Source organism: Anas platyrhynchos, chromosome 8 (genome assembly GCF_047663525.1).
Source record: "Anas platyrhynchos isolate ZD024472 breed Pekin duck chromosome 8, IASCAAS_PekinDuck_T2T, whole genome shotgun sequence".
Taxonomy (NCBI): Eukaryota; Metazoa; Chordata; class Aves; order Anseriformes; family Anatidae; genus Anas; species Anas platyrhynchos.
This window is the reverse complement of record NC_092594.1, coordinates 23,076,652-23,089,653: the sequence shown is the minus strand read 5'-3', so window position 1 is coordinate 23,089,653 and position 13,002 is coordinate 23,076,652. Positions and strand designations below refer to the sequence as shown.

Genomic DNA, 13,002 nt, shown 5'->3' with positions numbered 1-13,002 from the left:
TCGTCTGCCGGATGTTCCAGAAATACCGTGTCAATGCATAATTATGGTGAATTGCCAAATTAACACTGCCATCAAAAAGAACATAAAAAGGAGTACTGCACAGAGCTCAAGTGGTCTCCTTACTGAACACAGGTAAGTGGACAGGGTTGATGATGTATGTCTACTGATGTTATTGCCTGGGTTTGGTTCCCACAGGTCAAACAAAGAGAGCCTAAAAGAGCTATATTTAGATTCGTCTGTTGTTCAAAGCGAGCACAAGTTCCCAGCAGCCCTGCTTCTGCACTTGTTTCCAGAAGTAACAGTTGAAAAGGCTCTTTTCTGAGTTATGGACAGGTCAATTTGAATGATAACATTTTCCAATTTGTGGCAGAACAGAGTCTGTTATTTAGAATAAAAGAAGAGTAGGGGAATGCAATTAACCTGAGGGTTCTACAGAGAAGAGTTTTAGAGTAGTCACTGATTTTATTGATGCTCCATCTTTGTTCATTTTAGAGATTTCTTGCAAAACTCTTTATGTGTTGCCTGCAGTCAGATTTGAAGATTAGCTGATGATTGTTGTTCTAAAGCACTCATATTGTACTGTAAACTTACAGATGTGGTCCTAATCCTACAGTTTGGTTTGTATAATCAAATAATCAAACCCCCATTCATTGCTGCCATTGTCCATCCCAGTAGATTAGATTGCAGTCCCAGATGCATCGATAAAAGCTATTTCCAGCCTTGGTGCTTCCAGCCTGAGCAATACAAAGCAAGGTGAGCCAGAGTCTGCAGTTCTGACAGGGTGCATCATCCCTCTCTGTGAAGTCAAGAGTGCAGTGGGCCTTTGAGAGGACTGACTGGATCAAAGACATCTGAAGAAGTGGAGATACTCTGGTACAAGAGGGGTCCCAGCTTTCTAGGAAGTAGGGAGAAGACTGGTTACATATTTGTGAACATGAAGGTGAAAGGAGAAACAGGCATGAAAAAAAAAAGGGAAATCTTGGGTTGCACTCAAGGACCTAATGTAAAGACAGCAGTGAGTTTCTGAATAGGATTGCAACTCAGTGGTGAGGATTTTCAGATGAATTGCATGAGCTGAGAGGAGAATGAGGAGTTACATGGCCAAAATGTGTAACTCTTGTAACAGCTGCGGAGAAGTCCATTTAACTATTCATATTGTTACGAAACACCCACAGAAAAATCAGACTGAAACAGAGGTCTCTGTTTATCACATTTACCTCTGTCAATAAATTGTACAGTTGGAATGGAAATCTGGACACAGCCAGTAGTTATAACTTGCTATATCAGAACTGTAGCAGGTTTTGATGCTCAGGTTTTGCAAATGAATGAAGAAAGGAAAAACAAGTATTTTGGAAAACAATGATGAAGTACCACTATCTACTTTTATTGCTTTAATGTTTGTTCTGCTTTAATTGGATACAAAGTATTGCATAGCATACTCTGACATGCACTGCTTGTTTTCCCTAATGAAATTTCACTGGTAGTAAACTCAGTACTTTTGTTGTTCATCTTCAACAAGAGGGAAAGTCCCATTTTTTTAGTTCTGTGGTGCTTACTGTTGCTTTCCAGCAAAAGGGATTAAGAAGAGGATTTATTTTAAGGATTTTCTGTTTGACTTCCTCCTGTACCATGGGAAATAAGAGCTTACTTATTTATTTTTTAATGTAGCTTTGTTCCATGTGGGAGTCAAAAGGTAACATGGGAACATCTGTGAAATCCCTTCCCTTCGACACAGGATCTGGTCCCTTAGTGAGGAGAGTTGCCCTCTTGCACTTTTTGCTGCTGCTCAGTGAAAACTGAAAGAAACATTCAGCTAAATGCTGTAGATGCTCGGTGTATTCCCTTTGGTGGGAAAAATTCACAGAGAGGGACGATATGCAAAGCTGGAACAGCCTCTCCTTAATATTGTCTGTGTAGTCCTGTGAAAGTGTAAATGGTGCCAGTAAAATCTGGTATCTCCCTTTCCTTCTGTGAATGGGAGAAGTAATCCAGATATAAGAACATTCCTAATGTAATGTTTTGAGTATATAATCAAGTTCTAGTCCCTTTGCCAATTGATTTTTTTTCATATTATTAAAAATCTGCATAAATACTGAAAAAGAATAACAAAATAACTTTGAAATAAGTTAACAGTTGCTTTGATTTACTGTTTGCTTTGTAAATTTACTAAACCATATTTTCCATCCTGAACAGATGGGATCCATAGCACTTCCCCCTGTAACCTCTATGATGAAGAGGAAATGGAGATTAGCAGTCCAGAAGAATTCTCTTTTTTCCGAGAAGACCTTGTGGCAGAGCAGCTTACATACATGGATGCAGTATGTAGAGTATATGTACTACTTGAAATGCTAGGGGAAATACTGCTGGGCTTCTAAATTTTTTCTAAATAATCTCAATATAAGTACAGTGGTCCAGAACAGGTCTGTTTTTGGGCCAGAGAACACAGCTCTGCTTGGTTATCCAAACTTGCTTTATTCACAGGACTTTTTCCTTCAGTCATTCTGCAGGTTAAAAAAAAAAAAAGAAGTTTTGAATGTATACTATGTAGTTTTTTTTTCAAAGTTCAACATTTGACACTGAAAAATACCACCTTTTGCCTATATCGCTGCCTGGCCTGACGATGTAGAGGTACTCTAATTGTAGTACTCTGATTTGGTTTGTCTGTATCATTTTGCTTCAAAATGTCACTATATAATTTGTTTGCCCCTTTGTCATGCAACTTGTATAAAGATGTCTCTTATTTTCCTAAGACTACTTAGCTGGCAATTCTTCTAGGGCATCAAGCTTATGAAGAGCATGCCAAAGTGTATATTTTAATCTAAGAGAAAGCAAATACTTACATTGTAATACAGCATTAGATCTAATTTGTACTGTAAACATGTGTTTCTTGTGGACAATAGAGATCTAGGAGAATCCTGCTGACTTAGACACCTCTATTTCACTCTAGAAGCTCTTCAAGAAAGTTGTGCCCCACCACTGTTTGGGATGCATCTGGTCTCGAAGGGATAAGAAAGAAAACAAGCACCTGGCACCTACCATCAGAGCCACCATTGCTCAGTTCAATGCAGTTACCAAATGCGTTGTCAGCACTATCCTGAAGAGCAAGGAACTCAAAACACAGCAGAGAGCCAAGATCATTGAGAAGTGGATTCATATTGCGCACGTAAAGCATTTATTCTAGATTGTTGATGTTCCTTGTGCAAGTGCTTTGGAGTGAGGGAATATGTTGGGAGGGGAGGAAGGGGTTGTATGCATTGGTACCAGGCCAGTGAACATCTTAGCTCCAATTCTTTCTGGTTTGGACCAGCTTTCTTGGTAATAGGAGATGAAACATTGCCACCCCTTTCCCTAGTTCCTCCCCCTCTGTGGAAATGGCATTGATGCTGGTCTCTGCAGGGTTGTGAGTGCTAATTAACTGGTGAGACAGATACTGTGCCCTGGAGATGGAGAGTGCCATATACTTGATAATATAACATTGATGGTGAGGTGGGTATAAATTCAATCAGTTCAATTCCCCAGGAAGAAAATACTGCGTGTATTAGTGAATGAAGTGACGTGGTGTTTGATCCCTGTTACACTCACTTTATCAGACAGTGTAATGACAGGACAAGAGGTGATGGTTTTAAACCATTGTTTAAACAGGATTGTTCAGCCTGGAGAAGAGACGGCTCCAGGGAGACCTTTAGTGGCCTTCCAGTGCCTAAAGGGAGAGCTGAGGAGGGACCCTTTGTCAGGGAGTGAAGTGATAGGATGAGCAGTAATGGCATTAAATTGAAAGAGAGTAGATTTAGATTAGATATTAGGAAGACATTCTTTACTGTGAGGGAAATGAGGCACTGGCACAGATTGCCTAGAGAAGCTGTGCATGCCCCATCCCTGGAAGTGTATAAGGCCAGGCTGGATGGGGCTTTGTGCAGCCTGGGCTGGTGGGATGTGTCCTTGCCCATGGCAGGGGGTTGGAACCAGATGGTCTTTAAAGTCCCTTCTAACCCAAACCAGTCTGTGATTTTATGATATTACCCAGATGTTGGAGGAAGGTTGGACAAGAATGAAGAACTGGCAGTGGTGCAGGCAGCAGGCAGTCAGAATGAGCTTTGCATTTTTTTCAGCCTTTGGCCATTAATATTTAGTGAGTGAGCGTCATGCTCCCTCCCCTGCATCTGTGAGCCCTGTTGGAGCTGAATCAGAATGGTGGGAGATAGCACAACTGTTTGTGTTTTCATACACACACCTTTATATATGTGTGTATGTTCATGTGAAAGTAAAATAAATACTAGATTAGAAGTAAGTGCAGACAAAACTAACTTCAAAAAAATAGTAACCTTTTTAACAGGGGAAAAATGAAATATTGTTTGGCCTGAAGAAGTTTCCAGAACAAAAAAGTTCAAAAAGTCATTTGCTTACTGACTTACTCACTGTTTACATTGTATATACAAATGAATGGGGGGGGGGAGGAAGGGAGGGCGCAGAAAGAGTTGGAAACAGTGACCAGAAGGAACAAGCAGAGGTATATTATGGCACCAGTCTCATCTTCTTGCTTTTCTGCTTTGTCATTGTCTTGTATTTCTCTTTAACAAGCTATTACTTTTTGCTTCAGTTCCTTTGTTTTATAAGAGATTCTGTGTTTCGTAATCTTTGCACAAGAGTTTAGCACACCTTTACGTAACTCCAGTTTGCTAATTTCTTAGATTTTCTCTCTTATATTTCCCTGTAACCTTTTTAACTCCCCTTCAAATCACTGGGCAGCTGGCACTAAACTAGGTCTCCTTTATGAAAAGAACATCAAAGCACTTTAATATGGGTATGTGTTGACTTCGTTTTAAGAATCACATGGATTCTTTCAAAGCTATACAAAATAAGCAGTCATAAAAAGCTCAAGCCAGACAGAGGCCTTCCAACCTTGACAATGCGCTTCTATCCTTCCAGAGGCAGCATTGTTAGTACTGGCACCTAAGCTCTGGCAACTGCATGGTTCAGGAAACTGGTATGGGGAAGTAGTCTTTTCACCTCTGTTTTGACACTCAAGTTGGCTCGTTTTTGTTATCATCTGATGCCTGCTTTATAGCCCACGTGAATGGATTAGGGAGTTTGGTTCCTACTTTCTGTGTGCAGATCTCCGGCTTGCATAGGTACCAGCTACAGCGGGCTTTTGGCGGCACACTGGGCTGCAGTCTGGGTGAGCAAGCATGGAGCAGCTTCTTGCTCATCATGGGACATTAGGAAGGCCCAGGGAAGCCAGGCCAGGCATCATGCTCGTGATCCTTGTTCTGTGAATGGAGAACCTTGTTCTCCACCTCTGTTAAGACAACACTTCTCCCTTTACTTAATTCACACACATAATTAAATTCTCCATCTTAGCAAAGCACGTGAAAAATGCATGTGCATGCTATACAAAGTAATTACATATGTAGAACAGCTACTTGCAAATAGACTTAGCCGCCCACTTCTGAATAAAGTTGCTTGCTTTGTGCATGCAAATGAGTGTTTTGGTTAGATGCCCAAATTAGAAAATTATCCACTCGTTAAAGTGCAGTTATTCACTGACAACTGACTGTAACTTAGCAGCATGGAGTTCTATATTACTTATCTGTGACTTCTGGATTGTGTTTCTTAGATTACAAGGAAAACTGAATAAACTGCTAGCTCTCCCTGTTCCACCTACCTCTAAGGTTCCTGAGCAGAAGCAGCCAATTTTATGCACACGATATTTTCTTTAAAAATAAAAAGTAAAAATCATTAATATCCTGTTATGCTTAACTTTTAAAATCAAAGTTCTTTTTGAGCACTGTGTAGGATTCTTTCTGGTTTTCCCCTTGTGAAAGACGCAGCATGAAACAAAGTTGTTCAAGGCAGTTTAAAAAAAACATATATGAGTGGAAGTGTGGTGAAGTTTAGCAGTCAGTTAAAACATTGAGAACATGAAGTCCAATATTGAATTCCTAATGAGGTTTTAATTTTACATGCATTTTAAGTCAGTGGATCCAACTTGGAGCTTTTAGTCCAAACTCCTGTCATACTTAAAAAAAAAAAAAAAAAAAAAAAAAAAAAGAATTTGTCTCAGAATCCATTATTCTCCCCAGCCTGAATTACAAGTTGAACATGAAGAAAGAAGGGTCTCCTTCTCAAATGTGTCTGTCACCCAGCAAGAACTGTTATGTGGCTTTTTTGGCTCTGGACCATGCAAGAGCAGCTTTCAGGTCTTGGGTGTCCTGCCACATGCTCTTTAGGCTGGTCTTTATCTAGCCTAACTGCCAACCTGCTTCAAGTCAAGTCTGCCTAGTCAGTCATCTTCTAAGCATTATTTTGTTAAATGTAACCTCCTAAGTTGCTGAGTCTTAAATATATATACGTATTAAGTAAATATATGAGAGAAAAAAATACTTCCCTTAGTTCTGTCAATTTTAGTGCAACTCATGAGCAGTTACTGTACATTAAGATCTGACTTCAGTTTATATAAAGTTTGCTATACATTTTTTCAGTCCTGTGCAGAAATTGCTCTAAAGAGAATAAGTTATGTCTATTTTCACTGTAAGGACACTTGACATAATTAGTCTTATTAGTGCAAATAATCAGGCCCATAAAAATTTGCTAAATCAGAACTGTAGTTTGAATACAGTCATTTACGTGCAGCAGGCAAGTTGGCATGTGTTTTGTCTGCTTAATTTGCATGTACAGACACCTGTTTGTGAGAGCTTATATTTGCAAGAGTTGTCTTACATCTGTGGCACCCATGCTGTGGTTTGTGAACCACCGATGGATTTACAGGAGTCCCTTGAAGAGTCACAGGCCAGACGTCCCCTATCTTTGCTTCCATCTGTTTTAATGTGCTCTTCTTTTGGAGGACGAGGTTTTTCTGTGTCTTTTTCCACAGGAACTTTTGCCATAGAGAAGCTCTATAAGAAATGTCTATGAACCAATCTCTGTCAGGATTTGAAACTCTGGAAAAACTTGGAAGGTTTTCTCTTTAACAAGGTGCACATACTTGAATAACAGGTTATTCCTTTGCATGTCTTTTTTTTTTTTTTTAATTGACATTTAGATGATTGAAGGTTTAGATTTTAAATGCAACAAACAAAGAGGCAAAGCTTGTTTTTTTCCCCCTAAAGGGTAAAAGGGATCAGTAATTATAAAGGGCTTTTTGAGAAGTATAACATTTGTGCTCTTTAGCCTGGCTTCATGGGCTCATTTCAACTTTTATTTTTTTATAGAACTGGAACCCGTAACACTGCAACATCACCACAAATACATGAAAGTGAGGAAAACAAGAAAAAAGTGTCAAAGCCCATAAAGTGTTCAGTGAATGGAAGGGGGGTGATATTTTTGATGCTCAGTATTTGTGCAGCTGCCTGCTTTGGAGTAAGAATATGTAGCAAGCATGACACCAGTCAAGCAGAAGAGCACTAACCTAGACATAATGCTGATATTTAATGCTCCTGTACTTCTAACCACTCCTTTCACAGGAATGTAGGATCCTGAAGAATTTTTCCTCCTTGAGGGCCATCGTTTCAGCACTGCAGTCCAACTCCATCTATCGGCTAAAGAAGACCTGGGCGTCTGTTCCAAAGTAAGCCTCCCCCTCTCCCCTTGCTGTCTGCTCCTGTGGCTAGCCCCAGACAAAGACAAAAAGTTCAGGGCTCTTTCTTTTCATCATGTTCTTCTCAGTCTTCCCATTCTCCTTCATGAACATCTGTTCTCTTTCAGAAGAACCTGTGAAGCACAGAACCCTTTTTTGGGTCTGAATGCTGTGAGCTCCTCTTTGGTATTGAGAGAGCACCCTGCCTTCAGGGACAGTGGCATATAGCCACTTTATAGCATACTGGATCTTCCACAGCCTATTTTGAAAAATATGGGACTAGCTGCTTTCCCAGCTCATGCACACTGCTCTCAGGTCAGCAGAACGGCACCATGATAGCTGCCTGTTGTTTTCTCTCCCATGAAGTTGGAGGAGGTCCAGGTTCCTACAAACTCTCTCCTTATCCTGAGATTTCCTTAAAATATATCCCCAAACTACAAAATTCAGATCTGTATTTAAAATAATATTTCTTACAGTGGAATACCTTTTGGTGCAATTGGAGTATTTACTGCATGCTACCAGAAATCCCTGTGTAGGAAAGATGTTGTTCTGCTTGTTCCGTTGGGAAGAATAGATTTCTCTCCTTTTCCTTCAATAAACAAAGAAAACTGTCACCCTGCCATGAAGTGTGCTTCTGCATTTCCCGGAAAAAGAGCTGTTTTTTCCTTCCACTTGATGTTCAAAATGTTCCACTAAAATGTTCAAAATAGTGCTGTTTGTGAGTTTGCAGTGTTGGGCAATGGAAAGGGACTTATATATTAATTTCTTATAGCTTTACTGAGGGCATGAAACAAGGCAAAAATTAAGTACTTGGAATACAGGTCTCAGCTAGCATTCTGTTCCTTTCTGTATCCATTTATCCACTTTCTTGCAAGAATTTTGTATCCTAGCATGATTGAAAACCCTGCTCAGAGTTTGAGTACCTATAGGTTTTACGACACTGTCAAATAGAGTTCAGACTTTATCGAGAGCACCAGGTCTCAGAAGGGTTCCTAGGAGATGTGCAGCATCTCCTTGAATGCATCATGGTGTTGGTACTTTTACATGCTTTGCTGTTACCAGTTCATGAAGAGCTGCACAGTAATGTGATCTGATTTAAAATACTAATAATCTGAATGATTCAACTCTTTTCCTGTACAGGGACAGAATGCTGATGTTCGAAGAGCTGTCTGATATCTTCTCAGATCATGACAATTATTTGACAAGTAGGGAGCTGCTAATGAAGGTGAGAATTAGCTTGAGTTGCAAGGTTTGTAATCTCAAAGCTGAAGTTAGCCACTTTTCTGGCCAGCTGCCAAAGCTCATCTCTTCCTGAGCTACTGTATGCAGTGCTTCAGGGAAGATTGGTCTGTAGCTTGTAAGTTTGGGGTTTTCTGCTCGGGTGAGAAGTGATTTCATTGTCTCTGAAATAATGCTATACCAGCATTAGCCTGTTGAACTTGGATACCCACAAACAGCAGGCTGCAGCTGCAAGGATCCTGTATTGATTTGTTCACAATAAAGTGGGTCAGGACTGTCATCACTCTTGGAGCCCCCCAGACTGAATGTCAGGCTGCTGTGGTTCAGTGGTGGGTCATGCTCCCTTGGGCACAGCAATGTCTAGCTCAAGGACACCTGTGAGTGCCACATTGTACCTGTGGATAGCACTGGAGCCAGAACCAGAGGTAACAGGTGCTGCACAGTGTAATTTTATTGAGATGAGCTACAAATTAGCATGTTGGCTTTGTAGTGCTCTGTACCAAGGGACAAGCTGCTAGCTTATGCATCCTCTGAGCAGTTCTGGAAAGGCTCAAATTTGCACTGATGAGTAGAAAGCAGCTCCAAACAACGCAACTGGGTTGCACCACTGTAGTGCCTTTTACTTCACTGGAACAATGCCACTGAGTAGTTATGCTAAGATGTTTATCCAACTATCCCATACCTTTCTTGGAACTAGAAAAGAGGGCTGGGAATCTCGAAGGAACAGGCTTCCTGCTCTGTGTGTGGCCAGATGGCCAACAAAGCAGGCTCTGTCTGAAACAGTGTGACTTGTATGCTATCCTGGGCGAACCCCAACAAGCTCAGGAGCTTGAAAGGAGTGAGAAATAATAGCAAGGAAAGGTTACATTATCTGGAAACTAGGGAATGCGTCAGTGGCAAAGTTTTCTTTTTACATAAAAATTTTCTATAAACCAGTTAACTAGTTTACTTTTTGGCAGTTCTATCCAGTCTATTTGGCATTTGTATCTTACCCCATTGCCTTGATATATGAAACACTGTATTTTGCTCAGGAATGGTGGGTGAGCACATTCAAACCTGTCAGTCTGTTGTTTATCATCCACTTATGATCGACCTGTAGCTCAATTTAAAAAATGTGCATTTGGAACAGCTAAACTAAAGACTAAGAACTAAATATTAAAAAGAGAGAATAACAGCCCAATCCAAGCCCAGACCTTCTGACTCCCACCAAGTCACTCTCTTCAGCTGCTGTAAGTAGATTTGCCAAACATTTTGAAAGCAGAGGGAAAATTCCAAGGAATTAGCTCACACCCCTCTCCTAGTTCTCATCTTGGATCAATTTATAATGATTGGAGGATTAATGTCCAGTGTATCCTTAAAGTCTTTGTTTTGTTTCACTATAAATAGTCTCTGCAGGGAAGCTGTATTTGATCTTGCCTATCCAACCTGCAAATTAAAGTGCAGAGCAGACAAAGCACCATATGAAATGGATTGTCCGACACAGAGGGAGAGCTCTGTTCTTTTCTCCCCAGACAACATCTCTGCTGCGAGCTGCAGCTGCTTCTGGGCCTGCCTGCCATTTGCTGCTGCTAGAGAATCTCATTTACCTGTCAGTATCTTCAGGACATTGATATTCCTTCTTCATTTGCTTCTTTTTATCAGCCAAGGAAGGAAAGGCAGAGTTTAATTGATCTGTTCATTAACTGTGACTGAGAGAAGTAAGCATAATGAGAGGCTCTTTACAAGTGCAGGCTGTTGTTTTTTTGCAAGCTTAAAAAGACATTGATGATTCATGCCACATCTATCTGGCCACTGGAATAAAATAACAGTAACTTGCAGCATCCCATATGGATCCAGGGAAATACAGGGTGCAGATCTATTGTGAAATAGCTCATCCATTCATAGGAATTGTGGAGATCAAAACCTATTACTTCCATTTCCGGCATGTTTTTGGATTAGTCAATAAGCAACAGAGGTTAGTTGCTGGATCTCTGTGTTGCAGCATAAGAAAAACAACAAAGCATTACATAAGACAGAGATGTTTACTTGTAGCAGTCCTGATTAGGAAATCAAACAGAAATCTTGAGCTTGAGTGTCAGGACGGAGTTCAGAGAAGCATCTGGACAAGTGAAGTATACCTAAGCTTCTCTGATGTAAATTCTTAGGAGGTTTGCAATAGCATTTAGATTTGATCAGAGTAGAAGTATTTTGCAGAAAAGTTCCCCTATGGTCATTCTGTGGGATTTTTCCAAGATTCCCAAGCAGTGCTTGAGACCCAGAAAATCATCACATGCACATATACACACATTTACTTGCATAGCAAATAGTTTTGCTAATCTAGCTTGCCTGGTTAAATGTATTTCCAATTATTTTGCATGAATGTAGTTGCCAGCTTACCACTTTGCTCCTCCATTAATCGTCTTTTACTTCCCTTACAGGAAGGAACATCCAAATTTGCAAATCTGGACAGCAGTGTGAAAGAAAATCAGAAAAGAACTCAGAGGCGACTTCAACTCCAAAAAGATATGGTGCGTCTGGTGTCCTTTTCCTCCCCTTTCTGAACTGGTAATGTGATTATTAGGTGATATGAGAGAAGCAAAATCTAGATAGATATGAGAGAAGCAAAAATCTAAATATATGAAAAGCAAGATCGAGAAAGAAAATCTAGAAAATTTAAGAAAACGAGTGGGCAGTAGGTAATGTTTTTGAATATGCCTTCTGTTGTGCAAAACAATTGCTAAAACATCAGTACTATTGACTAACTGAGACTAAGCAAGTGAACTGAAAAGTTTAGACTGAAAACGCAGTCAAAATGTTTGTCCCTGTAGATATATGCCCAAAGCTGTATTTCCCTTATGCCATGGATAATAGTAAGCAAGTAATACATACTATGTTGTGTGTGTGAGGTGTGAGCAGGTGGACGACCTGCTCAGCCTGGTGGCAGAGCTCAAGGAGGAGGTGGAGAGGTTGAGGGCCATCAGGGAGTGAGAGTGGGAGATAGACTGTCAGAGCAACTCCCTGCAAGGCTTGAAGGAAAGGCACCAGAGTGAGACACCTCAAATGGGGGTGGACCCCCTGACCTGTCGGGCAGAGGCAGGGGACCTAGGAGAGGAGGAGGAATGGAAACAGGTCCCTGCTCAACATCGCAGGCAACCGCCATCCCTACCGGCCCTGCCTCCCCAGGTGCCCTTATGCAACAGGTTTGAGGCCCTGGAGCTTGAGAGATGGGTGGGTGAGGATGAGGTGGGACCACTGCAGTGCTGCAATGTCTGACTATAGGCTCTTCAGAAGGAACAGGCAGCACAGAAGGGGTGCTCTCTCTATATCAGAGGGAGTTTTGATGTTGTGGAACTTGAGACTGAGTCTGGGAATGATAAGGTTGAGACCCTATGGGTTAGGATTGGCAGGAAGGCCAACAAGGCAAGCATCCTGGTGAGGGTCTGTTACAGACCACCAAACCAGGATGAGGAGACGGATGAGGAATTCTACAGGCAGCTGGCAAAAATTGTGAAATCGTCAGCTCTTGTCCTGATGGGGGACTTCAACTTCCTAAACTCCAAAATTTCAGGATCTGTTGGATGTATGTGGGTGCCACAGAATGTTCCCTGGCACTAAGCTTCTCCTGTTCCCTGACAGGGGATAAATGGGTGCTACTCCTGTCCTGCTTGCATTTGTTTCACATCCAAACCAGCTGTTCAGAATGGATGCTGAGCCAAGGGTTGGCTTAGTTTCAGGTCTCCCTGAGATTTACTAACCTTGTCATAAAAAAGAGTAACAAATGATTGATGAATATAAACATGTACTCATCACTTTCAACTGTCTTCCTACAAGCCTTTCAACTACTCCTGTTATCCTTTAGATAGTAACAAGGGGGAAAGCTACAGATTTCATTTAGTAAAAGATGTACTGTAAATAATGGGATCCTTGCGATAAAGAGAATCAGCTCTGGCTAGAGCAGAAATCTCGTTTACTTTTAAACAGACTCATGAAGCTTCTGACATGATAGCTTGAAAATTATATGGACTTTGTATTACAGAGATTGCTTTGTAAAATCTGGTTTCCAGTCTGCTGGTGAAAATGGCTTTTGTCTCAAAGTTGGCAAAGATTTTAAAGGACAGGGAAGAGAAATCTGGGATAGGGAGGCAAAACTGCTGAATATGATTTTTTATTTGTCTTTTAGTTTGACTGGAAAAAATAGATTCTTTTGGATG

General features: G+C 40.9%; 1 protein-coding gene across 2 annotated transcripts in view; it reads left to right on the top strand.

Moving 5' to 3' along the window:
* Positions 1 to 13,002, top strand: part of RGL1 (ral guanine nucleotide dissociation stimulator like 1) — a 75,234-nt gene that overhangs the window by 50,875 nt on the left and 11,357 nt on the right. For both annotated transcript variants that reach the window (XM_038183154.2, XM_038183153.2), the window contains 5 exons: positions 2,194 to 2,318; positions 2,948 to 3,163; positions 7,461 to 7,564; positions 8,714 to 8,798; positions 11,230 to 11,319. In XM_038183154.2, coding sequence (XP_038039082.1) covers positions 2,194 to 2,318; positions 2,948 to 3,163; positions 7,461 to 7,564; positions 8,714 to 8,798; positions 11,230 to 11,319 — 620 coding nt within the window. The remainder of the gene's footprint in view (positions 1 to 2,193; positions 2,319 to 2,947; positions 3,164 to 7,460; positions 7,565 to 8,713; positions 8,799 to 11,229; positions 11,320 to 13,002) is intronic.